This window comes from Cyprinodon tularosa, unplaced genomic scaffold, assembly GCF_016077235.1.
Source record: "Cyprinodon tularosa strain WSP-4 unplaced genomic scaffold, ASM1607723v1 ctg297, whole genome shotgun sequence".
In the NCBI taxonomy this organism is placed as follows: domain Eukaryota; kingdom Metazoa; phylum Chordata; class Actinopteri; order Cyprinodontiformes; family Cyprinodontidae; genus Cyprinodon; species Cyprinodon tularosa.
The window spans coordinates 160,996-187,557 of NW_024039004.1; the positions used below are offsets into that span (position 1 = coordinate 160,996).

Below are 26,562 nucleotides of genomic sequence, written 5' to 3' on the forward strand. Positions count from 1 at the left end.
CCAAAATCACCCATGACCAATGCATGTGACCAATTTCTCCATACAGGAGGTGTCTTGAAGCTGTCATTGCCACAAAGGTTTTTTTATGACGTAATAAATACATTTCAGTAAGTGTGATCGATACATGTTCCCTGTGTCATTTCGCTTTATTACACATAACTTAATTTCTGGACATCTATGGTTTGCTTTTGTTGTATGTGTGGATTGCATGGGTTCTTACCGACATCTGGGGAAAATGTCATGTCAATAGCACCTATAGAAATATAATTACTGAGAAAAATGCTGGCGTGTTCAGTTCTTACTTCACCCGTTGTATGTGCATGTTCAGAACTGTTCACAGACTCATAAAAATCCAGATTCAGATGTTTATGTCATATCTGATTAATTACTATATTAAAAAACTCAGCCTTATCTCTATAAAGTTTTTTATAATGTTTTAAGCCCATCTTGTTGTGGTGTTCATTGGAATGGACATGAACAAATACTAAGGAAAACCTAAGTTAGAAAAAAGAATGTTTTTTTTCAGCTTTGTTATTTATGTTGGAGTGAAGAAATGTGGGTCTGAAGGGGTTAAGGTGTGTCCTATTGTGTGCTGCTGCATATAGGAGGGGGGGGGGAGGAATTTAGGTGTGGTAAATATATTACAAAATAAAATCAGTTTTTCCTTTAGTTTGGTCATGAATAAGACTGACATACTGCTTAATCTCATCAAAATGATAGTATTCCATCGTATATATAAAAATGTATATACATTTTCAGCAGATGCTTTTCTCCAAAGTAGGCATTAGTGGGAAGGGTCCTGCCCAAGGACCCACAATGGCAGCTCATTTCCCCACACTGGGTATTGGAACCCAGGGCCTCCTGTGAGCAAGTCGTGATCTTACCACTTGTGCAGTTGTTGATCATATAATGTGTTGTGTAGTATAGCTAGCGCAAGAGTCCTGCTCTTCAGGAAATGAGATGTTACACCTCTCAGCTATATTTATTTTTTCATCTTAAAATAGTTTTTTAGCATTTCAATGTAAACTACATAATAGTTTAAGAATTTCATGATTAATGTTGAGGAATAAAAAATATAAAATAACATTAGAATATTTTTTTCTTTACATTTTATCTTTTTCAAGTTTGCCCTTCTTTAATAATCATCGGTGAAGCTGTGAGATCTCCTTCAGCTCCTCACATCCAAGTGCTGCAGCCACCAGAGGTGTCAAGTAACAAAGTATAAATACTTTACCATTTAGCTATCTATACTATAGTTGTTGTTTTTTTTTTTTTACAGTTTTGTTTTCAGACAACTTTTTACTTCTACTCCTTACAATTTTTTTTAATAATCTTTAATTTCTACTCCTTACATTTTGTTGGTTTTGTTTTATTTAAGTTCTTTTTCGTTATGGAATGTTGGTATTTAAAGTATGAAGTATGAAATTGCAAAATTGCAAATGTAAATTTAAATAAAATATTGTTTCTGCCAAAGGAGCTCTGGTCGGGCAAACTTGTTCCCCCAAAACGTTTTAGAAGAGGGAAGGCTGCAATGCGTCACGCTGTAATCCAATCAAATAGTTGGAAGTATTTGACAAACGTGGCCATTGACCAATAACATGTTTGTAAACATGATAGAAAGGGGCGGGACTTTCACCGTCCTTTGTCATCAGTTTACGGCGCATTGTTTTGTTTTGGGACAGAAAATAACAGAAAATACTACTTTATTTCCCCCGAAAAACTATGCGTTCGAGATGTCTGTTTGCGTCGCATAACAAGAAGCATACAGGGCGTTTATTTTAGTTGTTTTTTCATCATTCGGAAAGTGTGGTATTTTTCAGGTCAAACTAGCTTAGCAGTTAGCTGGTTAGCCTGTCGAAAGGCTGTCCTGATTGGAGCAGGACGAATTCCAGGCTGTGCAAAGAAGGGAACAAATCTCAGCTGCTATGCTCCGAGCAAGTTGGTCAACGTTGGATTGTATGCTTTATGTTGAGTTTGTGACCCTGTTAAGCTGAAATATGCTTTCCTTAGATTAAAATTAACCCCTCGGACAGTTTGGTACTTTTGTAGCCTTTTAAAAGTGCCAATTGAACGGTCTGTTAGCCACGTAGCTACCTCTCAGTAGGAGGACATTTAAAATGGCGGAAGGCTGGCCCATTCCTCCAGCTCTGGTTGTCCTGCTGCTAAGTTTGAGTGCCTGTGTCACTGGTTCTTGTCCCGCTGCGTGCTCCTGTCTAAAAGGACACAGCGGGGTCCATATTTTGGACTGCAACAGGAAAAGATTGTCCGCTGCCCCCTTGGACGTCCCAGATGGGATAACTCATGTGTAAGTACACAAGTAGATCTAGTAACAAGCGTGTGTTTGAACAAACTGCACTTATTTGTTGGGAAAAAACGACAGAGAAATTAAACTGTAGCCCTCCATACTCTTATTAGTACATATATATATATATATTTGGTATTTTATATATGTTTAATATTTATAGTAATGTTTGTGTGTGTGTTTTCCTGTAAACTAAGTAATCATTTTTGTTAAATTAAACTGTCCATGTTGTTTACAAGCAACATGAAAACAAAGGAGTGATTTTTGAATTAAAGAGCCAGAACATTTTCAAAATCTTTTAAAAAGAAATTGTCCAGATTTTTTACCTAATGCAAATGATTTTTTTTAGCAGTTATCTTAAGAGCTCACTGTGCTGATTTCTATGTAATTTCATTTCAGCACCCTGAATCACAACGAGCTGACTGTTTTCCCCTCTCTTGGAAACATTTCTTCTAACATCACCTCACTTCTACTGTGAGTACAGAACCGCCATCATGTTTCCTTTCTGCCACTTATTTAAAGATTTTTTTGTTTTAATTTCCACTGTTTATGTGTAGCACTCACTTTTCTTTTTGAAGCCTGTTCATTACACAGCATTTGATTTGCACCATTTGATGCTCATCCACCTTTACCTCATTAGAAATTCCTATTTTATAATGTTTTAAAGAAAAACAAACAAACTACACTTAATTGTTTAAATTCAATCTTTAGACCCTATTCTCTGGTTTTTAACACCTGGATTTTTTGTTCTTACCTATTTTTTTCTTGTTTTTTGTTGGTTTTTATCACTTATTGCATGACATACCTTATATGTTGTTGTGCAGCACTTTCAAAAACACCCCTGTTTTCTTTATAATGTTATGTAAATAAATTGGGTTAGATTATCCTTTGAAAAAGTAAAATTTCCAGACTCCACACAGCAGAGTTACAAATATAATATAATATTATATAACCCTCCCCTTTAAATTCAGTTTCAAGGTGTGCAGTATTGCAATTAAAAAACTCTGCTTATGATATTTCAGACCCCTGCTTACCGGTAGTGTGGATGGTCAGATCAGATGACTTTCTATATTTTCAGTGTCCATTTTACTCAGTGTTTATGAATACTTGTGACATAAAATCCTAAACTTGTTGGAGAGTAGTTGGGTCATGATGGAAGAGAAAGAAGTGTAGACTGGAAAATGTGGGTTAGTACAACTGATGTTATTTCATTGTTGAACAGCTATAATCCAAATAATTCTTGTTTTATTTTTTCTGTTACAATGCAGCCGATTTCTGAAGTAAATTTCAAAGTCTGATTATACCCTAGACCAGGCATTCCCAAATTTGGTCCTCAAGGCCCCCTGTCCTGCAGGTTTTAGAGGTTTCCTTGCTCCAGCACAGCTGATTTTAATTGAAAGCTGATTAACAGGCTTTTGGTCTACTGCAATCTTTATAACCAGATGTGCTGAAGCAGAGGAACCTCTAAAACCTGCAGGACAGGGGGCCTTGAGGACTGAGTTTGGGAATGCCTGCAAACAACACTGCTTATAGTTGATCTGTTTGCTCACTGTGTCGCAGATGTTTTCCACAAAAAAAAAAAAAACAATTTTGTTTTTTGTTTTCTCTTTTTTCAAGTAAAAAAATAAATGGGAACGAATGCCAATTTATATATTTAGGGGATTCTTGTATCACTAGTAAGTGGCTTGGCACTCAAGACTGAATCGTTTTACAATTTTTTTTTTTTCTTTTCTGTGAAATTTTGAGAACAGAGCAAGTATGTATCAAAACGATTTTTCAGAGCTATATGAACATGAAAGTGCTAGTGCTCCATGACCCTCTTGAGAATTTCGTGAAGTTTTTATCCTCAGAAATTAAAAGAAATTAACAAAATGAGCCATCACTCCAAACCGACCAATGCAGACCTTTTGTTTGTACTTTTTTAACCGTCTTTCTCACGATTTATTGTTCTAAGTCAGATGATTTTGACTTGTCAGAGTAATGATTGCTGTCACTGCAGAAAACTGATGCCTTTTTGTGTTTGCTCAGAGTCAACAATCGGATCTCAGAACTGTTGATGCATCAGCTGCAGCCATACAATTCTCTGGAGACGCTGGACCTAACATCTAATTCCATCTCTGAGCTCAAAGTGGGATCCTTTCCTTCTATGCAGCTCAAGTATCTGTAAGTAATAGCGCAACATAAAATTTTTGCTCCATTAACTTTTCTTCTGTGGAATGTAACTCATCATTAAACTTAATCAACACATTTTGGAAGCGCTTTCTTTTACAGTAGCCATCAATAACCATGTAATAACATGGTAATAACATAGCAAGTCGCACTATATAACTTGGTAACAGGAGAAACTTTATTTGGTATTTTTTACCCAAAATTAAGGTATATATGCAGGTAATTATTACAATTGTATGTTACAACGGACACTTTTGATGGGTAATTACCATAAGCTTACCACATAACACTTTCTGTTATTGTCCACCAACTACCAACAGCTTACAAAGTAAATTGTAGCTTGTGATCAGGTTAATAAAGCTCCATAAAACTGAACTAAAGTTACATATAAATAAGAGTTTACTTAAGAAGATTGGCTATCTGTATTCTAGGTTTGGTTTTCTGTTAAATGCCGACTAATAAACTGTATTGTACTAGATAATAACACATGAATGTATTGCTGTTGATGAAATTACTTATTTACCTGTAAATAATGGTTTGACATCTAAGAAGTCTGACTTTACCTTGTCTGCCTAAAAGTTGAGGCACAGTACTTAACAGAATTCTCCATAAAATGTTTCTTTTTATCTAGACATATAGTGTAACTTGCTATGTTATTACCATGTTATTATATGGTTATTGATGTCCTGTAAATTACCCACGTTTTACCTATACTTATCCTTACATTTTCCCTGGGTTACATCAGTTGTATGATCAGCTTTATGGATTATTAAAACCGGTACTGCATAATGATGAAATGGTAGCAGTTCTGTTGGGAATGTTAAACATTTTAAATATCATAATGAGAAAACTATGCGTGTCACTGGTTACTAAAGAAAAATTTGTTTCATCTACTGCTTTTAATTTTTTTTCACTTAATTGTTTCTGCTGCTGTTTAAAATTCTAGGAATTTGAGTAACAATAAGATCAGCCTCCTGGAGCCTGGCTGCTTCGAGAACATCTCCAGCTCGCTGCTGGTGCTTCGGCTAAACAAGAACAGATTAGTAACGCTGCCGTCAAAAGTCTTCAAACTTCCCCAGCTTCAGTTACTGTGAGTATCACTCTTGTTTTAGTTCAACCCTGATATCATCAGCTGCAGCAGAGGAATTCTTCTTTAGCTTTGATTCAGGCCAGCCAAACAAGCTAATAATCCTATTTTGAATATTCATGTCATTCTACCTGTTGTCTTAATTGTTTCATTAACGCTTGACTAAGTTAAAATAATACTTTTTTTTTGTCTTGCAGGGAAATGAAGCGTAATAGGATCAAGACAGTGGATAGTCTGACGTTCAAAGGGCTGGAGTCGCTGAGGTCACTAAAGATGCAGAGAAATGGCTTGACAAAGCTGATGGACGGCGCGTTTTTTGGACTGAACAACATTGAAGAGCTGTAAGCTTTATGTTCATTTTGATTTTAAATTCTCATTCTGCAATTTATTTACCATTTGTGGAAGTAATGCTTCAAAAGCGGCTGATTAGGTTTGATTGAAAAGACTTTAAAAACAAGCTCTCTCATGGTTTGTGAAAGATACATTTTTTTTATACTCTTCTCTCTGTTTTTTCTCCCCAATCTTCCAGAGAGCTGGAACACAACAACCTAACAGAAGTTAATAAAGTTTGGCTCTATGGCCTCCGCATGTTACGCATCCTGCAAATCAGCCACAACGCTATAGGCATCATCCGATCTGATGCCTGGGAGTTTTGCCAAAAACTGGAGAAACTGTGAGATATTTCTATATTTATTTGTTATTAAAAACTGAAACCCTTGTGCAGCTAAGTTACCCCACATGGTTTCATCAACCACTTTTACCTAACCTCATTATTGCTTTCCAGAGCTAAGTCAGCAACGCTTTAGCATCTAATGAAGCAATCATGCTTCTGAATATCTTTTTCAAATGAAAATATTTGGAGTGGTATTTAATTAAATTTGTGGTCATCTGTGCAGAGACTTGTCCCACAATCACCTGACAAGACTTGAGGAGACAGCTTTCCTTGGTTTAGGATTCCTGGAGACTCTGAACTTGGGAGAAAACGCTATCAGCCATTTAGGAGAGGGCGTGTTTAGCGGCTTGGCAAACCTGCGCACCCTGTAAGTACAAAGCCCTGCAGCAATATCTATCTAAGATATATAGGATTATTTATTTATTTTTTTAAAATCATGGAATCAAACTAAAGAGGTTTAATAAAACCGAGTCTCAACTTGTTTTTAATTTGCATTCTGACAAAGATCATCAACTAAAGTAGGTCTGTGTGCTTTTTTTCCTTTCTTTTATGGATTGCTAGTCCTCCCGTCATGAATGTTTGGTTTCCCATAGAGTCCTTATTAGTTGGAAAAACTATAGTAGCTGCTTCCTCTTTATGCGCTGATTTAGTCTCTGGTAATCCTGCATTAGTCATTTAATTTGTATTTTAAATGAAATCACTGTGTAATGTTCCCCAGAATTCTACTTCAGGTCTGTATTATCTGTCCTCCAAGTGGAGCAGAAAGTGTTTTTGACAGCCTGAAGAGGTGCTTTAATGATTAGCATGTATTAACATTTAATGAATGTGGGTTTCTCCTAAGTAGACTCTGATGGATTAAAACTGCATCATTCTTGCTAATGGAATATCTGCCCTGTACGTGTCATACATGTGGGATGCGAGAGGGTTCTGCACTTTAGCTGTACTTACGGCAAACCTAATGGGGAGATTACAAAATGAACATTTTGTACATGTTACAGTAAGGACTTTATATTATGCTAAACTAATTAATCAAGTGTGTAATTTGCATATAAAGATTCTGTAACATATGAAGTGTTGAGAAAGTTCCTGTTTGATGCACAGGTTCATGTTTAAGTTGTTGAACTGTAAACAGGAGAGTTTATGTTTGGGGATGTTTATTGTCCTGTAAGCTTTCATGAAAGAGGAGCATTTCACAGAGCCAAACTTCTTTCAGAGGTGGACAGGCATGAGAAAGTAAAACAAAAGAGCCTGTGACCCATCCTGTAAACACGAGGCCTCTCTGGGTTTCCAGCAGACCAATGGGCTGTGATGAGCAGTGCCAAACAGGGCCAATTATTTCCCCTCAGCAGGAAGAAGGGCACCAAACTTTGTCACAGTTTAAATGTTTCTCAGATTGTTTGGTTCCTAACCTGGACCTGCCTTTTGGTTTCCTGGGGAGAAATTACCGTATTTTCACGACTATAAGGCGCACTTAAACGTCTTTTTTTTTCCTCAAAATGTGCGGTGCGCCCTATGGTGCGGTGCGCCCTATGTGTGTTGTAACTGCGACTTTTGAGACCACCTCATTGAGGAGATGATGAAAGAGTGGCTGAATGTAAGGAGACCAGGTGTTTTTTTTCCACCCCTCACCATCGCTGTTAATATGTAACTCCATGCGCCCATCTCACAGCTGATGTGAAAAACATGGGGAAACAAATTAACGCTGTGCTCGCTGTTCAACCGCTCAACATCGGTGTGAACCGGACCCAGCAGGTGCAACAGAAGCAGCGAGTTTACATGCAAAGTCAATGGTTGACGCGCATATAGGTGCAGTAAAAGGTCCTGCAGCGCATTTTGGTGCAGCACGTCGGGAGCGTTTAAGCATCTGACGCACCGCCAACGCGCTGCTGCTGCTCAGATGGAAAAATTGAAGTTTTGCTGCTGGACGCGCCGCATCAACCAATCAGAGAAGCTGATCTGGGAGCTGACAGCGAGACACAGCGCTCTGATGATATTAACGCAAATGAAAAGGCTGGATGAATGAGGAGATGATGAAAGGCAGGTGTATGTGAGGAGACCAGTTGCTTTTTTCCACGCATCACCATCGCTGCGTGCCCATTTCACAGCCGATGTGAAAAAAAGATGAATCAAATGAACGCTGTGCTCGCCGTTATCCCGGGGGTCTGACAAAGGAACTTCCACCGCTCGACATCGGTGTGACGCGCCCGTTCAAAGTAAGGCTGCGAGCGGCGTGGGAGCGATGGATGACAGATGGAGACCACAGTTTCATGATAAATGGAAGGCAGCGCCGGGCAAGTTACGCCACCGTTTGCGGATGGATTGTAGATGGACTGTGTCTGCTGGCTCTGTTGTTCAAGCTTTCGCAAAAGCCGGCATCATTTCTGAGGAGCCGCGCTGCACGGAAAGTGACTCTGACAGCGCAGAAGGGGAAACTGGCATGTCTGATTTAGCGCAGCTGTTTTATTCAGAGGAATGCTGAGGATAACAGAGGATGATGACTTTGATGGGTTTAAGGCGAATGAAAAAGGCTGGATGGACGAGGGGATGATGAAAGCTTGGCTGAGGGAGGTGTATGTAAGGAGACCAGGTGGTTTTTTCCACGCATCTCCATCTCTGTTAATTTGTGATTCCATGCGTGCCCATCTCACAGCCGATGTGAAAAAAAAGGTCAAAGAAATGAACGCTGTGCTTGCTGTTATTCCGGGAGGTCTGACAAAGGAGCTTCCACCGCTCGACATCGGTGTGAACCGCCCGTTCAAAGTAAGGCTGCGAGCGGCGTGGGAGCGATGGATGACAGACGGAGACCACAGTTTCACTAAAAGTGGAAGGCAGCGGCGGGCAAGTTACGCCACCGTTTGCGGATGGATTGTAGATGCTTGGACTAACGTTTCTGCTGGGACTGTTGTTCGAGCTTTTGCAAAAGCCGGCATCATTTCCAAGGAGCCGCCCGGCACGGAAAGTGACTCTGACAGCAAAGAAGAAGGGGAAACCGGCATATCGGATTTAGCGCAGCTGTTTAATTCAGAAACAGAGGATGAGGACTTTGATGGGTTTGATTAATACTTTGTAATAAATACTTGAATAAAGCACAATCATACTCAGTTTTGCTCCCGCTCTATTTTTCTACCTAAAAAACTTAATTCAACAGCCGCCTCTGGGCCGCAGCGCATCCGGACTCACCTCTGCAGGTGTTTTTTCATCTAAATAATCTAAATCTTTTTAAGTGAGAAAGTCCACCGGAAAATTTAATCATTACAGTCAGTTCATTCAGATTATTATCCTGCCTATGTTTTAAGTTAATTTATGCGTGAATAAACGAAGAAGAAGGGGAAACTGGCATGTCTGATTTAGCGCAGCTGTTTAATTCAGAAACAGAGGATGAGGACTTTGAGGGGTTTGATTAATACTCTGTAATAAATACATGAATAAAGCACAATTATACTCAGTTTTGCTCCCGCTCTATTTTTCTACCTGAAAACTTAATTCAACAGCAGCCTCTGGGCCGCGGCGCATCAGGACTCACCTCAGCAGGTGTTTTTTCATCTAAATAATTTAAATCTTTTTAAGTGAGAAAGTCCACCTGAAAATTTAATCATTGCAGTCAGTTCATCCAGATTATTATCCTGCCTATTTTTTAAGTTAATTTATGCGTCAATAAACTGTATCAGAGGAGTAATCACAGCCCTGTGTCATCAGCGATGTGTCTCTCACGGCAGGTTCCCAGGTTTTAATAATACTTTGTAATAAATACACCTTGCAGCTTTATTTGCTGTGATCAGTGGGAATAAAGTAGTTTTAATATGTTTTTAAGTGAGAAAATCCACCTGAGAGGACATGTACCTGTATATAAAAAACGCGCCCTATAGTCCGGTGCGCCTTATGTGTGTGTTAAATACAGAAATGGGACACATAACTGAGAGTGCGCCTTTTAGTCCGGTGCGCCTTATGGTCGTGAAAATACGGTATGTTTTTTTTTTATCTGTTTACTGAAGAACTTATTTCAGATGTTTTTTTTCTACTCGCCACTTTTAATGTATAACATGAGACTTGTGTTTTTCAGAGATATTCGCAATAATGAAATCTCATGGGCCATTGAAGACTCCATCGCTGTATTTGATGGAATGAAGAAGCTGAACACACTGTGAGAATGGATATAAATTATTCTGCATGAAATTTTAAGTGCATGCTTGGATATTGTTAGAATGTCTTTCATTGCGACTAACATACTCATTGCATCTTAAATCCTACATGTTTCAGACATAACAGAGAATAGACCCAGTGTTTGCCCCTAACAAATTCCCTTTGTTGTTTTATTTATGTCACACTTGTTTAAGATCTTTAAATATAATACAAGAAAAAAAGTGAATAAAGAGGCTGTTTTTACATAATTATTTAATTTAATGACTGGAATCTTTAACCTTCCCGGTGTGAAAGATGTTGTTGTGCTTTGGATTGTTCTCCTGCTGCATAGCGGCAAGATTCTCTCTTTATGGTTTTCATTCATTTTTAGTTTATATTTGTCAGTTATGACGAGTCTCCCAGGACCTTAATCAGCCCCCAAACCACCACCCTATTTCTGCTTTGTTTGGCTTTGGTGCTTCTCTAAAATCTTTGCATTTCCACACTATTTTCCCAAACTATCATAAAGATCTTTATGTATGTAGTGTGTTTTGATGCTAAATTAAGTTAAGTTAAGTCCCATATATGTGAACTTTGCCCAATCTTATTGTTGAATGATGAGCTCTAGTGAGGTCGGTGAGGCTGGCAGTGCTTTGTTGATGTGCTCCTGGAGTAATTTTGGTGGCCGCTCTTTGAGGATTCTTCCCTGTTTCATGTTTCCTAAACTATTCTTAGGGCAGAACAATATAAAGAACATTTTATGTCAATATATGTTTGGCTTATATCACTATACACAATATATATGACGATATGATCTCATAACCTTAAAAAACAAACTTTTTTAGCCACATAGGGCCTAAAGTTCCATTGGTATGAGTCAAATAAAAATGTCATTTTGAAAAATCGATTGCAATTTTAAAAATGAATTTAAAATATTTTATTTTAATTTTTCACAAATTACAATATTGCAACATTAGAGCTCTTTTGTGGTCTACACTGGACCTTAAAAAGAGAACATCCCAGCGGCGAAAAGGAACACCAAAGAAAAATCTGACACATAATAAACCTGAAATAAAATGGGTCTCTTTTTTGTTCTTTTACAAGAGTCTTAATTTTGCACTGGATGACTTTTTAGGTGGTGGAATAAATTTGTGGTACTGCTACCTTTTTGTTTTGCTAATTACCGCATTTTGTTCGACGTTCTTCTTGTCACATCCAAACCACTGCCATATTATTGATCCAGTGCTGTTTTCTTTTCAGAACCAGCTTGTCCTCTTCTTTTTTAGCTGAAACTCCTGCTCCATACAGGTGCTGGTCATAAAATTAGAATATCATGAAAAAGTAGATTGATTTCAGTAATTCCATTTAAAAAGGGAAACTTGTATATTATATTCATACATTACATACAAACTCATATATTTCAGATGTTTATTTTGTTTAATTTTGATGATTACAAATTACAACAAATGAAAATCTCAAATTCATCATATCAGAAAATTAGAATATTGTGAAAAGGTTCAAAATTGATGGCCCCTGGTGCCACACTCTAATCAGCTAATTAACTCAAACCACCTGCAAAAGCCTTTAAATGGTCTTTCAGTCTAGTTCTATAGGCTACACAATCATGGGGAAGACTGCTGACTTGACAGTTGTCCAAAAGACGACCATCGACACCTTGCACAAGGAGGGCAAGACACAAAAGGTCATCGCTAAAGAGGCTGGCTGTTCACAGAGCTCAGTGTCCAAGCACATTAATAGAGAGGCGAAGGGAAGGAAAAGATGTGGTCGAAAAAAGTGTACAAGCAAGAGAGATAACCGCACCCTGGAGAGGATTGTGAAACAAAACCCCTTCAAAAATGTGGGGGAGATTCACAAAGAGTGGACTGCAGCTGGAGTGAGTGCTTCAAGAACCACCACACACAGACGTATGAAAGACATGGGTTTCTGCTGTCGCATTCCTTGTGTCAAGCCACTCTTGAACCACAGACAGCGTCAGAAGCGTCTTGCCTGGGCTAAAGAGAAACAGGACTGGACTGCTGGTGAGTGGTCCAAAGTCATGTTCTCTGATGAAAGTAAATTTTGCATTTCCTTTGGAAATCAAGGTCCCAGAGTCTGGAGGAAAAGAAGAGAGGCACTTCATCCACGTTGCTTGAAGTCCAGTGTAAAGTTTCCACAGTCAGTGATGGTTTGGGGTGCCATGTCATCTGCTGGTGTTGGTCCATTGTGTTTTCTGAGGTCCAGGGTCAACGCAGCCACATACCAGGAAGTTTTAGAGCACTTCATGCTTCCTGCAGCTGACCAACTTTTTGGAGATGCAGATTTCATTTTCCAACAGGACTTGGCACCTGCACACAGTGCCAAAGCTACCAGTACCTGGTTGAAGGACCATGGTATCCCTGTTCTTAATTGGCCAGCAAACTCTCCTGACCTTAACCCCATAGAAAATCTATGGGGTATTGTGAAGAAGAAGATGCAATACACCAGACCCAACAATTCAGAAGAGCTAAAAGCCACTATTAGAGCAACCTGGGCTATCATAACACCTGAGCAGTGCCACAGACTATTCGACTCCATGCCACGCCGCATTGCTGCAGTAATACAGGCCAAAGGAGGCCCAACTAAATACTGAGTGCTGTACATGCTCATACTTTTCATGTTCATACATTTCAGTTGGCCAACATTTCTATAAATCCTTTGTTTTTATTGGTCTTCAGTAATATTCTAATTTTCTGATATGATGAATTTGAGATTTTCATTTGTTGTCATTTGTAATCATCAAAATTAAACAAAATAAACATCTGAAATATATGAGTTTGTATGTAATGTATGAATATAATATACAAGTTTCACTTTTTAAATGGAATTACTGAAATCAATCTACTTTTTCATGATATTCTAATTTTATGACCAGCACCTGTAGAGGTTCCACAGTGGGGATTTTTTTTTATTTCTGCAGGTCTAGCAGTAATCATACTTTTTGCACAGGGTTGGTTGTTTAGCAGTGGGTTTACTCTCTAGTGTTACAATTTGTTAAGTAAAACAAAAATAAATGCTGCAAACTTAAAAAATAAACAAATCAATTCAGGACAAACACACTTCAAAGGCGCTGCATGTCCATAGTTCACTGTCGATTTTTTAATTATGTCTATTAAAACCAGCCATGAAACACTGTTAACCTTTACTAAAGCCACAGATACAGTTTACCCGTGGTTCATAAAATCTGTTTACACAGAAATGATTTTAATTATGTTACATGAAATTTTTTGTTTTGCAGACTTTTACAGCGGAACAAAATCAAATCTATCACCCAGAAAGCGTTTGAGGGACTGGATGAGCTGAAGGACCTGTGAGTTCAACCTGATGATGCTTGTTAATCTTGTTATGGTTAAATTAAAACATAAATAAAAGTCATGGGGAGGTCATATTTAAATGTCAAATCATTCTGGCTTAAACATGTATATAAGTGTACTCTTTATCAGATGATATTCTCCCAAAAGTTAGAAGATTTCTATAAAAAAAAAATAAATAAAAAATCCTGTCTTAAAATCTGTCGGGGTTTTTTTGTTTTTGTTATTTTATGGGGGCCAGTTAGTTATACATCAGCTTGTACACCTAAATTTGGCTAATCCAATATCAAAGATCATCTGTCAATAAAATTTTTTCGGTCATAGCATCTTGATTCATATGTTGCAGCTAATATACGCAATGGTTGAAATAAGAGTCATTTACTCAACCATTGAGTTCCGTCCCAGTGTTCACGGGGATGGACGTCTGTGTCTTCAGCAGGCGTAGAGCTAACAGAACTGGCAGCGTTTAGAGGCAAGGGCTCAAACATGTACGGCTGTAAGCCTTCTACACCAAACCAAGCTTCTGCCGCCCTGGCGTTCTCTTCCACAATCACTTCGTCCTCACTTTCCTCTGAATAAAAATTGTATGACGGAGGAGACTCATCCACGACCTCCGATACAAAACTCTCCCCCTCTTGCATGTTTCCACTGTCCATAGCGTTCCTTGACAGTGTCCTTCAAAGTCATCAATTTAGTGCTACTTGGTCCCAATGGAATTTCCCATTGGGAACCTACTAGCACTAAGTTGCTAACTGGTTAGCAAGAATCTTCCGACAAACCGGCCACAATCAAACTAGCTTATGAACCTTCCGCCACAACAATCCCGCCCCCTTGATAAACGACCAATCACATTCACTTTATTCACGTGTGTAAAGTCGGGCACCACTTGGGAGAATTCAGAAATGCAACGGTTGGAACAGCCGCTTCCCTACGACTTTAAGTTGAGTAATATTGCTGGAATGGAATACAGCTGAGGTCTAAACATTTTAATGGCTCTAATCTGTGTTTCCATCTTGTCTGCAGGGACCTGGGCAAGAATAACATCATGTCCATACACCCTGAGGCGCTTTCCAATTTGAACCTCAAAGTTTTGTAAGTATACGGGAGATGTCATTCTCCCAGAATAAAACTTTTTTTTGTTGTTGTTGTCTCTTAGCGTGTTTTTCAGTAACTTGATTTTGTTTTAGTTGTTCTGATGAGTTGTGTATAACAATAAAAATAATAGTTTTTTCCAAAGACTAACTTTTTCATGCATGTTTAGAGAATACGCCCACAGCTGTATCTGCCCTTTCCAAGGATCTTCATACTTTATGAATCGCCCCTGATCCTGTGACGCTGACAGTGTCTCATGACAATGTTCCTATGCTTTTATTTATGGATCAACTTTCTCTTCAGCACATTTTTCCTAGAGGATAAAGCATTTTTTAATCAAATACTTAAAGGAAACCCAAAAGACAAACCACTTTGTAGGCCTGGGAGATAAACCAGATTTTTACCGTTATTGTCGTTCACTACAATAACCGGCAACAATTTTCCATTGTCTGTAGAAGAAATAAACTTTATTTTGCCATTTTTCTTGTGTGCGCTGGTGGCTGGTAGTTCCTTCCCCTTTAAGATACTGAAGCATATGTGTGTAATCACGTGACTCCACTAATCCAGTCAGAAGCGTTAACAAATATAATGGAGGATGAGCCAAGTGAAGAAGTGTCTAACACAGCTGTAAACGAAATTACATCAGTTGTCAGAGTTGATATCGCGGCAGACCGGTTTTGAGCGAGGGTGTCCGAGTTTAAACAATGCATATTGTTCTCACTGCACGCTTCGGTGGCACCAAAATTTTAATATACTTTAATATTTAATTAAAATTAATATGCAATGAGATTTATTCAATAAATACCTTATAAATAGATCAGTTGCATTTCCTGCACAAGCCTTTATTTCTAATAGGAGCCGGAGCATTTATCGTGCATTTATCGTTATCGAGGTAAAACTGCCCAGTTTATCGTGATATTGATTTCGGCTCGTATCGCCCAGCCCTATTTACATGAATCTAAAATTAGGATCCATGTTATAAGGTTTATCATCCAACAATACAAATTTAGTGATGTTTATTTTTCTCTACTGGTTGGACATAATAAAACTTTGAATGTAGGACTTCTTACGGAGGTGTGATAAAACATATGTTTTTTTATTTTTATTTAACCTTGTATGAATAAAATGCTATTTGTAAAATATTACAATAGATTGAATATTCAGCCCAATTTTACTTGAATTATGCACCGAATAACCCAGAGTCGTCGGAAATGGTTATGTTGACCTGGATGATGCTTCTGCTGCTCTTGTCTTTGCAGATGCTCTGCATGTCCACTTTTATTGGGAGATTCTAGTTATTTTCAGGCCTTATTTTCTCATTATTTTGATATTTTCATACTATATCGGGTTTTAATACACTTCTGACAGGGTTCTTTTGGAAAATGATAATCTCTCTGCGACTTAAACCTAGATGAGTAACAGATATAATTATACAAGTAAACCTTTTGTTTTTTGTTTTTAATTTTTATTTTCCTGTTTCCCATTCTGTTTTCAGTGTCCTGAACACTAGCAGCCTGCTCTGTGACTGTCATATGCAGTGGCTGGGTCCATGGCTGACAGAAAACCACTTCCATCAGTCAGTCTCTGCTGTCTGTGCCCATCCTGCTGATCTCTTTGGCCGCAGTGTCCTGTCAATCAGCCCAGACCAATTTGTTTGTGGTCAGTTTGAATGTTTTAAATCTTTAAAACTCTTAGAGGTTGCAGAATAGCTTCTCGTATGTGCATAGAAATTTCAAACTATATGTAAAATTTTAATAACAGCATTGTAAATGTCTTACTTTTAAAAAATGTTGAGGGCTTAGCATTTAATTTAGGTCTAAAGGAATATTGCTAATATAAAAAAGGACCTCCCTCTTTGACTTCCTCCTCCATAGACGATTTCCCCAAGCCTCGGATCACAGCTCACCCAGAGACGTCTGTGGCTCTGCGGGGCAACAACATCACTCTGAGCTGTGTGGCGTCCAGCAGCAGTGACTCGCCGATGACCAATGTGTGGCGGAAGGACGGGGAAGTGCTCTACGACGCGGAAGTGGAAAACTATGCCCGTTATCAGGATGGACAGCTCATCTATAGCACCGTGCTTCATCTGCTTAATGTCAACTTCACTGAAGAAGGCCTTTACCAGTGTGTTGTGTCCAATCACTTTGGCTCAAACTACTCAAACAGGGCTAAACTTACTATCAATGGTGAGATGCGGTCTCCTTTCTAAAAAATATTATCAACTGATCAATTGATAGCTGGTGTTATGCTGTTTGATATCTTTTACCTTTTAAATAATAATAAAACAGATTTAAAAAAAACATTCATGGATGACCAACTCTGATCTTGTTTTGTACTTTTGTCTTTCTCTTTTTTTTTTAAGAGCTGCCCTCCTTTCTTAAGACTCCCATGGATGTGACGATCCGCGCTGGGTATACGGCCCGGCTGGAGTGTGCAGCTGAAGGCCACCCATCTCCCCAGATCGCTTGGCAGAAGGATGGAGGCACAGACTTTCCTGCTGCCAGAGAGCGAAGGATGCATGTGATGCCAGATGATGACATGTTCTTTATCTCTAATGTGAAGGCAGAGGACATGGGAGTGTACAGCTGCACAGCTCAAAATGCAGCCGGCAGTCTCTCTGCAAATGCTACTCTTTCCGTCCTGGGTGAGTCTGGCTTCTTATCATAGGGATTAAAGTATTCCGGCTTGTAGTTATTGCCCATGGGTTAAAAAAAGAAAAAAAAGATTCGAAATCCCTCTTGCATTTGTCAGCCAATGGTAGCAAAGGAGCGCTCTGAAACTAATAGCATTAGCCAAACAGAAGAAGAATGGGGCTGGTGTACACGTTTGCCGGGAGCTACGGTAACAGCTGATGTATGACCATGTATGCGAGTAAAAAAAAAAGAAAAAAAAAAAGGGTTTTTTGCTTTCCTCACCAAACACAGCCTCTCATTCACACTAGATATAGATGCACTTTTGCCATCTTCTGGCCATTTTCGGTATTAGATTTTCAAAAGTCATGACTGAGAACCTTCGCCAGCGTATTTTAAAAAGTATTTTCTTGCCTGTCGAAAAAGGTCATGCTCAGGATTTTTTTTTTTGCTTTAATCCCTGCTATCAGCTGGTTCTGTTCTTTGCTCTTGTTTGTTACCACATTGCCAGGCTGAATTAAGGATACTTCAATAATCAAAGTGTTTTTATTGATTTTCCATTTTCAAACAACAGACGTCTCATTAAAATATACAGAACAAAATAGTAGGCTCAAAATGTACATGACAAAAACAGGTCCAAACCACAGACAAACTAGCAACAAGACAGATCCTACTACTACCAGGCATGCCATCCCAGTCCAAGACTCTCTTAATTAAGGATACTGTAAAAGAATACTTTATTATACCCCAGATATATAGGATATTCACGGCATGATAATACTGCTGTCATCAGTGTATTAATGACTATGATTAGATATCACTATATATGCAAGTTAGTCAGTTGCTTCATTTTTTTATTTTCATTTTAAATAACAGCAGATTAATAATCTCTAAAATGCAAACATTTCTTCTCTTTTCCAGAAACTCCCTCCTTGATACGGCCATTGAAGGACCGTACAGTTGCCCAGGGTGAAACTGCAGTGCTCCAATGTATAGCCGGAGGCAGCCCCACCCCTCGACTCAACTGGACCAAAGACGACGGGCCTCTCGTGCTCACAGAGCGCCACTTCTTTGCTGCAGCCAACCAGCTTCTTATTATAGTTGACGCCGGGCCAGCCGATGCTGGGAAATACACCTGCAGCATGTCCAACACCGTCGGAACAAAGCGAGATTACATGTACCTCAGGGTCTCGCCGCTGGCCAACTGTGACACAGAAGACTGGGCCACAGTGGGGATAGTGGTGATTGTAGTCGTGTGCTGTGTGGTGGGAACCTCGCTCGTCTGGGTCATCGTCATCTATCATATACGGAGGAAGAACGAGGACTACAGCATCACCAACACTGGTTAGTCATGCCAGCAAGGCTGCTAAATCAAAGATGGGCTTAATTAAAGGGAGAGGAGTCTGCTTTCTTTCCAAAAAAAGAAATGCATATCAGATACTCATACAGTAGACACAGATGTAATTAAAATATCTAGGTGCTTTATACTTAAGAATAAATTAAACTAATAAGGAAGGTGCTACTTTAAAGCTTTACCTTGACAGATTATGAGGTTATAAGCTTTAAAACTAGTTATACATGGTTAAAATAAAACATGGTACACTGTGTTTAAACACATTTCCTCATTGCAGATGAGATGAATTTGCCACCAGATATCCCCAGCTACCTATCCTCCCAGGGTACCCTATCAGAGCCACTGGAAGGCTACAGCAACTCAGAGGCAGGTAGCCACCAGCAGCTCATGCCTCCCCTCTCCAATGGATACGTTCATAAGGGCCCAGAAGGTATGTACTCTTATTTTCTAGACCGCAAAAGCCCACAGACAGTGTTTAGTTCAAACCTTTTATGCGCTGTAGCTGTGTGCCGACGTAATAGATTGGTGCCAGCAGGAAAAACAGGAGCATGCATGAGGGTAGATTTTAGCCCTTTCATTCACATTTTGCTCCTAAAATAAGTCAGGCTCGATTTAAATAAGATATTATTCATCTTTTATTGAAAAAATAAGAAAGAGGAGAAATTTCTGAAAAGTAAAATGATAAATTTGAATGGGGAAAACTCTTAGGGATTCAGTTATGAGACGTCACTGTTGCCTTACAGATTTCCAGCAGCGACACCTACTGCTATTTGCACACTAACAGAGGTTCTGTGAGAACATGAACCCCACACATTTATGACTGGAGTCGTCTCACAGAGGCTGGTGAACATGCTGCAGCCGCGACAGCTGAGAGAAAGCTTAAAAAAGAAAATGTACTCTAATATATTTCTAAAACAATGGAAATAAGTCAATACCCTGACTATTTATGACCATAAAAGCTGCAGAAACAGATTTTTTTAAACACACTTACCTCCTCATTGACACATAAACACGATTGAAGCGCTGTGAAAACATGAACCCTGCAGCTCACTGTGGAAACACTGTGCTCACCTGTGAGCAGTGTTTCCAACTCAGTGATTTTGTCTCTATATTTAGTGACTTTTCTGGCTTTTCTTTTTTTTTTTTTTATGAAATCTGGTGACCGTTTCCAGTGTTGTTGGAGACTTTGGTGACAATAAATGCACTAATGGCTCTAAGTTAGGGCCCCGTCCACACGAAGTCAAAACGAACACGAAACGATGATATTTTCCAAAACGTTTGCCGTAAAGACGGAGACGTAAAATAAATGTGATCGTCCACACGAATGCATGAAAACGCTGCAAAATGTATGCCAGGCCTGTAAGTGGCGCTGTGGTGCCAAAGCAAAAATAAGCGACGAAATGTTGGGCATGCGCACTAGTATTTATACATGGTTGCCCTGCGGGTCCATTTTCGTGGTTCAGTCAAATTCAGGTGCTGAACTATGTCGTCGATATTGCTCCGTTCTTCCTGGAGATATTCCAGAAGAAGAAGATTCTGTTGTAAGCCCGACAGCAGGGTGAGTAGCATTAGCAGCAACGGCGCCATTGTTGTTGTAATACTGTGTTTAGAGGCGACGCTATGACGCATGCGTGTAAAAATAAAAATAAAATGCGGTTAGAGCTTAAAGATGGAAACGCTAAAACGGCGTTTCGAAATCTTCCCACTCTGAAGGCTGAATAAAAAAAAGATTGCTTACAGACCCCCGAAATGCCGGCTTCGTGTGGATGAGAGGCTGGTTTGGTGAAAAATTTGTGCGTTTAGGCCAGGGTTCGTCTTCGTGTGGACGGGGCCTAGGTGTCTTCAAGGAGTAATGAGTTAGCTTGGCCCTCCCTCCTTCAAAACACTGTTGCTGCAGCCCCTTTCTGAGAGCACAGCGACTCTCCTCTGTTTTCCCATCGAACATGAGCCCTACGTGCAAAGCTTCCACTGATCCCCATAAATAAAGAAGTGTGACGTTAATATAATATATTGCGTGTAGTTTGTTTTTTTTCTTTGAACCTGTTGCACTAAAATGGATCCTCCCTGCATTTAATTCATACACAACCTCATCCATTGCATGCCTCTGTTAACTGCATCTGGATTTTAATAACATAACATTGATTTAGATTTAGTTCAGGTTAAAATAACCTTCTGGTAACCTAGAAAATGATTTATCAAGTTAATCTGGAGTTTAAAATGTATTTGCGGTATTTTTAATCCACTTACTGTCTTCTTAATGTAAAAATCAGCCTTAAAAGCATCAGATTTGTGTTTCAGTTGCTTCCCACCATGCCGTTTCTTTGTAGAATCGCTTTCCTGTGTCTCATCTCTACAAGCTTTGCACATCTAGTGTCTGCAACCATGCGACTAATCTTTGAGCCCCTCTCCTTTTCTGTCCTTTGATGGGATTGCAACAATCTTTCCGCTCTTCCATAGCTTCCATAGCTTCTAGTTAAGTTTGACATTTTTTGCGCAGATTTAAAACTTAGTTCATGATGATCACAGCATGACCAATATTTTATATAAGCTTTAAAGCTTGTTTAAAAATTTAGATGATTAAAGTTTCTTCAGTCTTTTAATGACACAATGAAAGATATTTTGCATAAAAAATGATTTGTAAATGTATTTATTTGCTGAATGCTCAAGAGAATCATAACTTACTTAATGCTTCACTTAGACCTACTAAGACAAACTTTATAATTTTGCATACACTGAGTTTATACACATTGAAATTCGGTTTTGCACAGCTCTCAAGACATTTCAATTTCTGCAGCAGTGATCAAATGATGGTGAGAATGACAGTGGGTTCCTCTGGATTTCTTTTAGGTGCACACACTCACATTTTCATTTTTAAACCCTTTTTTAGAACCTTGTATAACTTTTATCCTAGTTTGGAATGGAGCATTTTCTTCTGTTGTTACATAGCGTAGTTGGAGGTGTTTGAACACAATTGCAAAATCTTTGTAGCGACTTTGATTGGATCTTCATAGACCTTTGTCTGCAGATTAAGGAGTCTGATGCCGCTGAGTGATTTTAATCTAGTTTTTGTTTGGACTTACTAAACCTCGTCATTTAAGGCGTATTGATATGATGAAGAATATAAATACATATAAGGCCTTAAAAAAAAAAAACTGGCAAAACAAATCCAGTTTAGATTGTTTTATTTTTCAAAGAATGCAGCGTTCTTTTAAAGATGCACCTTTACTTTATTGTTATTTGAGATACTTTCTGCTTTTGCGTTTCGGATCATATCCCCACAGAATACAAGAGTAACTAATTATCCTGTTTGTCCCAGGGGTGTGCTATGGAGACGCGGGCAATGAGGTGGAAAGTGAAGGGAGTGGGATGCTGCACTGCAAGATGGGCTCTCTGTTGACTGGCCGTAGCAGCTTCCAAGCTGGCGAGCCTCATAAGGGATTAGCGGGTGTCTCCTCAGGTTTGTTGTCATTTTAGCACTTTGATTTGATTTGATTTTTTTTTTTCTCTGCATATCATTTATCTAGTTCCTTCATTATGCACAGGCTTGCTCATGAAGATGTTATGATGGTAACCATAAAACTTTTCTTTGTATAATTAAAATAATCCCTAATATAATAAAAACTTCATTGCATTCAGCAGAAGAACTGATAGAAATCCCTTTAGAGCAATTAGAAATGGTTTGCTTACAGGTATATGATATGATATGCAAGGCCGTCCTACGTGCTCGTCCCCATTTTCACTTACCGGTGGTGAGTCTGACATCGTGGAAGAAATTGTAAATCTTTTGGCGAGTAAACTTGTAGAAGCAATGCAAACAGCAAGTCTTAAACAGAGCGTGCACTAGGGCTGGGCGATAATTCAATAACAATATATATAGATCGATAGACGTGTGGCGCAATAGAAAAAAAGAGGGTCGATAAAAGTTCGATAAAAAAGAAACGCAGTTTTCCTTCCTTCTCATTGTAGCCTATCATGTAGGTTTATGCTAGTCACTGCTTCCTCCCAACCAATCACAATCGCAGACCCAGGCATGAGGTCACCAAGCGCCGCCCTCTCAAACCACAACACAGAGCACATGAAGATGTCGCAGCAAGGAGAGGCGGAGGAAATTGTTTCAAAGAAGGGTTTTTGTAGTTCGGCAGTCTGGCAGTATTTCGGTCATGGCAAGTCGGACCAAAAACAAACCACAGTCATCTGGAAAATGTGTCGGGAACCAGTGAAAACCAGTCTGATAACACAACCAACTTTTTTTTTCTTTTTTTTTTTTTTTTTATCATCTCAGCCGCTCACAGCCGCAGGAGTACGAGCTGTGTAGGCCCCGATTCCTCGGAGGTTCTCCTCCGAGGAATCTTCGGGAATTTCAGGAAAATATATATATATTTTCAGTTCTGGGCAGTTTCCCACGTAGTTCTAACAATTGAGATAAAAATGCTGAGGGGCCAGAAACTTCAAAGTAATAACTCAGGTTAAAGCAGGAAACGGGGGCGGCGGCGGTGGGGGGGCATTTATTTATTTGTTATATTTATTTTGGTCACTTTTCTGGTCACTTTAGTTTATTCTTTGTCAGTATTTAATAACATAACTCAGGTCTCTTAAGTTATTTTTGTTTAAAACAATTCTGTTATGGTTAAAAAAGTTGGTTAAATAAAGATTTAATTCGAAGTCTGTGTTTGTGTTTTTTATTAAAATGAAATCATTTAGCAATATTATAAAAAGTCCAGGCAGAGCTGCACATAAAATATGGTTTCAAATCTTTTCAATAATTATCGATATCGATCAATATGCATTTTTTTTTATCGATAAGCTTTTTTTCTATATCGCCCAGCCCTAGCGTGCACGAGGAGAAATGGACTCGTGCACACTCTCACACACATTTAATAGGCGTTTCCTCTCGGGAGCGGGTTCAGGTTTGTGCATGTGCATTTTTTTTAAAGGGGAGGGGGTCGGTCTTTTCAAAAATTTGCGAAAATCCTCCATTATACCTTTAAGATTTTCCTCCTGGCCAATTTTTTATGAAATATAATCAAATCAAATTTCCCAAATTAAACTTTAAAAAGCTTAAAATAATAATAGGTTTTGTGAAATGATAAAGATGGTTTATTTTACTAGGTGGTGCAGGTCCTCTTGTCATCTGCTCCGACTGTTACGACAACGCAAACATCTACTCTCGAACTCGAGAGTATTGTCAATATAATTTCCTGGGGGAGGATGATCCATTGGACGGGGCTCTGCCAGGCCTGATGGATGGCCTTGGTGACGGTTCCCACCCTGAGGACACGCCACCGGGGAGCCTCATGCACCATCAGGACTCACCAGGGTTTATCACTTCGCCTGACAAAACATCAAACAAACACGCTGCTGCAGATCAATATGTTGAAGGTGAGATATAAATATATATTTGTTTTAATTTAAACTACAGTCATTAAAACATAAAATATTTTTATTTAAAGCCAATATTTCAGAATAGACTGTACCAAGCTTGTTTTATACTATATGAGATTTGAGAACTTAAATTTATCAAATCTACAGACGAGTTTACCCACTGACCCTGAAAACCCAAAGGAGAATCCATGAGGCTGTTTGTAGATAATATACCAGCTGACTGAAAGTTCCTCGTTTACCTGCACAATTAAAAGACTATTCAGGCATCCTGCATCATAGGATTTTTTTCTCCTTTCTTTAGAGAATATTTTTTTTCTTCATGAGATATAGCCAGAATGTTTTGATTTCTTTTTAGAGACCCAGAACATTTTATCCCAATCAATAGGGCTGCAACTAATAATTATTTTGCAAATCGATTACTCTGTCAACTCCTTTTTCGATTAATCGATTATTAATCGGATAGTCAAAGGTTTCATAAAAAAGACTGAAACTAAAACTTTTCGACTAGAGGAGTTCTGGATAGAGCATATTGAGGGACCTTTTATCTCATGAATTAAAAGAAAATGCATTTTTTTATATAACTACTGCTCTAAGTGGGTCGCTCTGTCAGCTAAAGGCATGTTTTAGGCTCTCTATACTCCAGCTCATGATTAACCTCTTGGACACTAGGCCTGTTTTCGAGAAATATGCTTGAAAATAACATGCCCAAAATGAATTGAATATATCTCAAGAACTACAGAATTTATTTTAATTGTTTTGGTATCAAAATAAAGGCAAGACCCCAGAGAATATGTTACAAGTCTAAAAACCATCTTGGGGCGAGTGCTGAGGACCCAAATTTGGGTCCTCATGTTATGAAAAGGTTAATTGATTACTATATTAGGTGACGATTATGTCAAGAATCGATTAATCACGATCAATCCAAATAATTGTTCCCTACAATCTTAGATTTTTGTTTTTCTGTTTTTGAATTTTTATAGATTCACGTGGCAGTTCTTTATGGAGACCAGGTGAAGATTCATCCTCAGTGTGTCAACCTGGAGCCTCTCATCTCTCAGTAACATTAAACAGGACACCTCTGGCCTCAGCTGCTGACAGGGTGGTGGAGCAGAGTGAAGCAGAGGCCAACTTCTTCCCAGGGCAGCCTGTCCAGGACCACAGAAGGGCCTACGATAGGACTACCCCACAGGAGCATAACGCTCCCACATAGGCTCTTTTAATCCAGGCCTCAGACTTATTTTTCTGCACCTCCTTTCCTCCCGACCTTAACCCTCCGCCCACTACCTCTAAAGAGATTCCTTACTTTCTGCCAAAGATGCTCTCTTGTCTGTTTACATTCCCCGTTCACCCAGGAGGACATGTTGAAGTTTTCTGCTACAGAAAGACCGCTTTCTGAGACAGGATTAATTAAAAGGACCGCCTTCTAGACTGCCTCATCTCAGAAGGAACCCCTTCTACCGCTATTATATCTATCCTCCTCCCGTCTCCCACAAGATAAAAGAATGAATGTATGCTTTATGGAACCGTGTCAGAATCTGCCATCAGAGCAACTCAACATCACTTCTCTTAGGCAGTTGTGCCTCAGCATTTGCGGTACCCGTACTGCACGTCTTAAAAAGGAAACACTAAGCGCCCCTTTTCAAGAGGAAAAAAAGAAAAAGGGGGTAATTAAAGAGACGGATGTCGTTCCCTGACCAGCAGTATTCAGTTAATAATATTGGAAGACTCTCAAAGGCTTACCTCTCATGTGTCCGCCGCCATTCTTACTTAGTCTTATGCAAATTCCATGCAGTAACACCAAAATGTGGTGTGTGTATAATGAGTATATACCTATTTTTTTACGCATTATCATTATTTGTTGTTGTTTCAAGATGTGTTAATTTTACACTTTTTTTTTTTTAAGAATGAGCAGTTTGTGAAGAAAACCATTTGTTTTGCACATGAGACAATCAGTTTCTCTGGGTATTTCCTGATGGTTGTCTAACAGATGGCCTTGTTTTCTATGTCAAGATCAAGCATTCGCAGTGACCTTTTCTTTCTACAGTATGCACTGATTTGTTAGCCCTTTTGTACCTTTTGTTACAGGCACTTCATGTTGGCAAACTTTATTGTGCAGTTTACTCACTTTTTAAGATTAGCAAGATTTTTTTTTTAATTTCATTTAAATAAGAAAAGTAATGAGCAGACATAAATGGTAGTGAAGCTTATGATTTTACTCTGGACTGTGAAAAAAGGAATGTATCATGTTATTTTATCTGTACATGTATGTAAATAATGTTATCAAATGAACACATTGATCTATTTGTGCATTTAAGGTGAGAAGTACAGCAGCTACTTGAAACAAGCATTTTAAAGTGGACAGTGTGTGAGCAGTATCCTTAAATTTTACATTTTGTTTCTACAAAGT

The 26,562-nt window shown here is 38.8% G+C and overlaps 1 protein-coding gene across 1 annotated transcript; it reads left to right on the plus strand.

The window, feature by feature from the left end:
- Positions 1–1,622: 1,622 nt before the first annotated feature.
- Positions 1,623–26,562, plus strand: lrig2 (leucine-rich repeats and immunoglobulin-like domains 2). The gene is made up of 18 exons (XM_038291223.1): positions 1,623–2,305; positions 2,702–2,776; positions 4,331–4,465; positions 5,418–5,561; positions 5,756–5,899; positions 6,088–6,231; positions 6,455–6,598; positions 10,292–10,372; positions 13,625–13,696; positions 14,721–14,789; positions 16,285–16,448; positions 16,664–16,975; positions 17,152–17,433; positions 18,341–18,763; positions 19,051–19,203; positions 22,090–22,230; positions 23,883–24,152; positions 25,136–26,562. Exons 1-18 carry the CDS (start codon positions 2,118–2,120, stop codon positions 25,363–25,365), a joined length of 3,171 nt encoding a protein of 1,056 aa, XP_038147151.1. The 5' UTR covers positions 1,623–2,117; the 3' UTR covers positions 25,366–26,562.

Excerpts from the sequence above, each read along its gene's own strand:
- lrig2 (XM_038291223.1), top strand. The coding sequence starts at position 2,118 with ATGGCGGAAGGCTGGCCCATTCCTCCAGCTCTGGTTGTCCTGCTGCTA. Across the intron at positions 2,777-4,330 it reads AACATCACCTCACTTCTACT|AGTCAACAATCGGATCTCAG; the intron begins GTGAGTACAGAA and ends GTGTTTGCTCAG. Across the intron at positions 6,599-10,291 it reads TTGGCAAACCTGCGCACCCT|AGATATTCGCAATAATGAAA; the intron begins GTAAGTACAAAG and ends TGTGTTTTTCAG.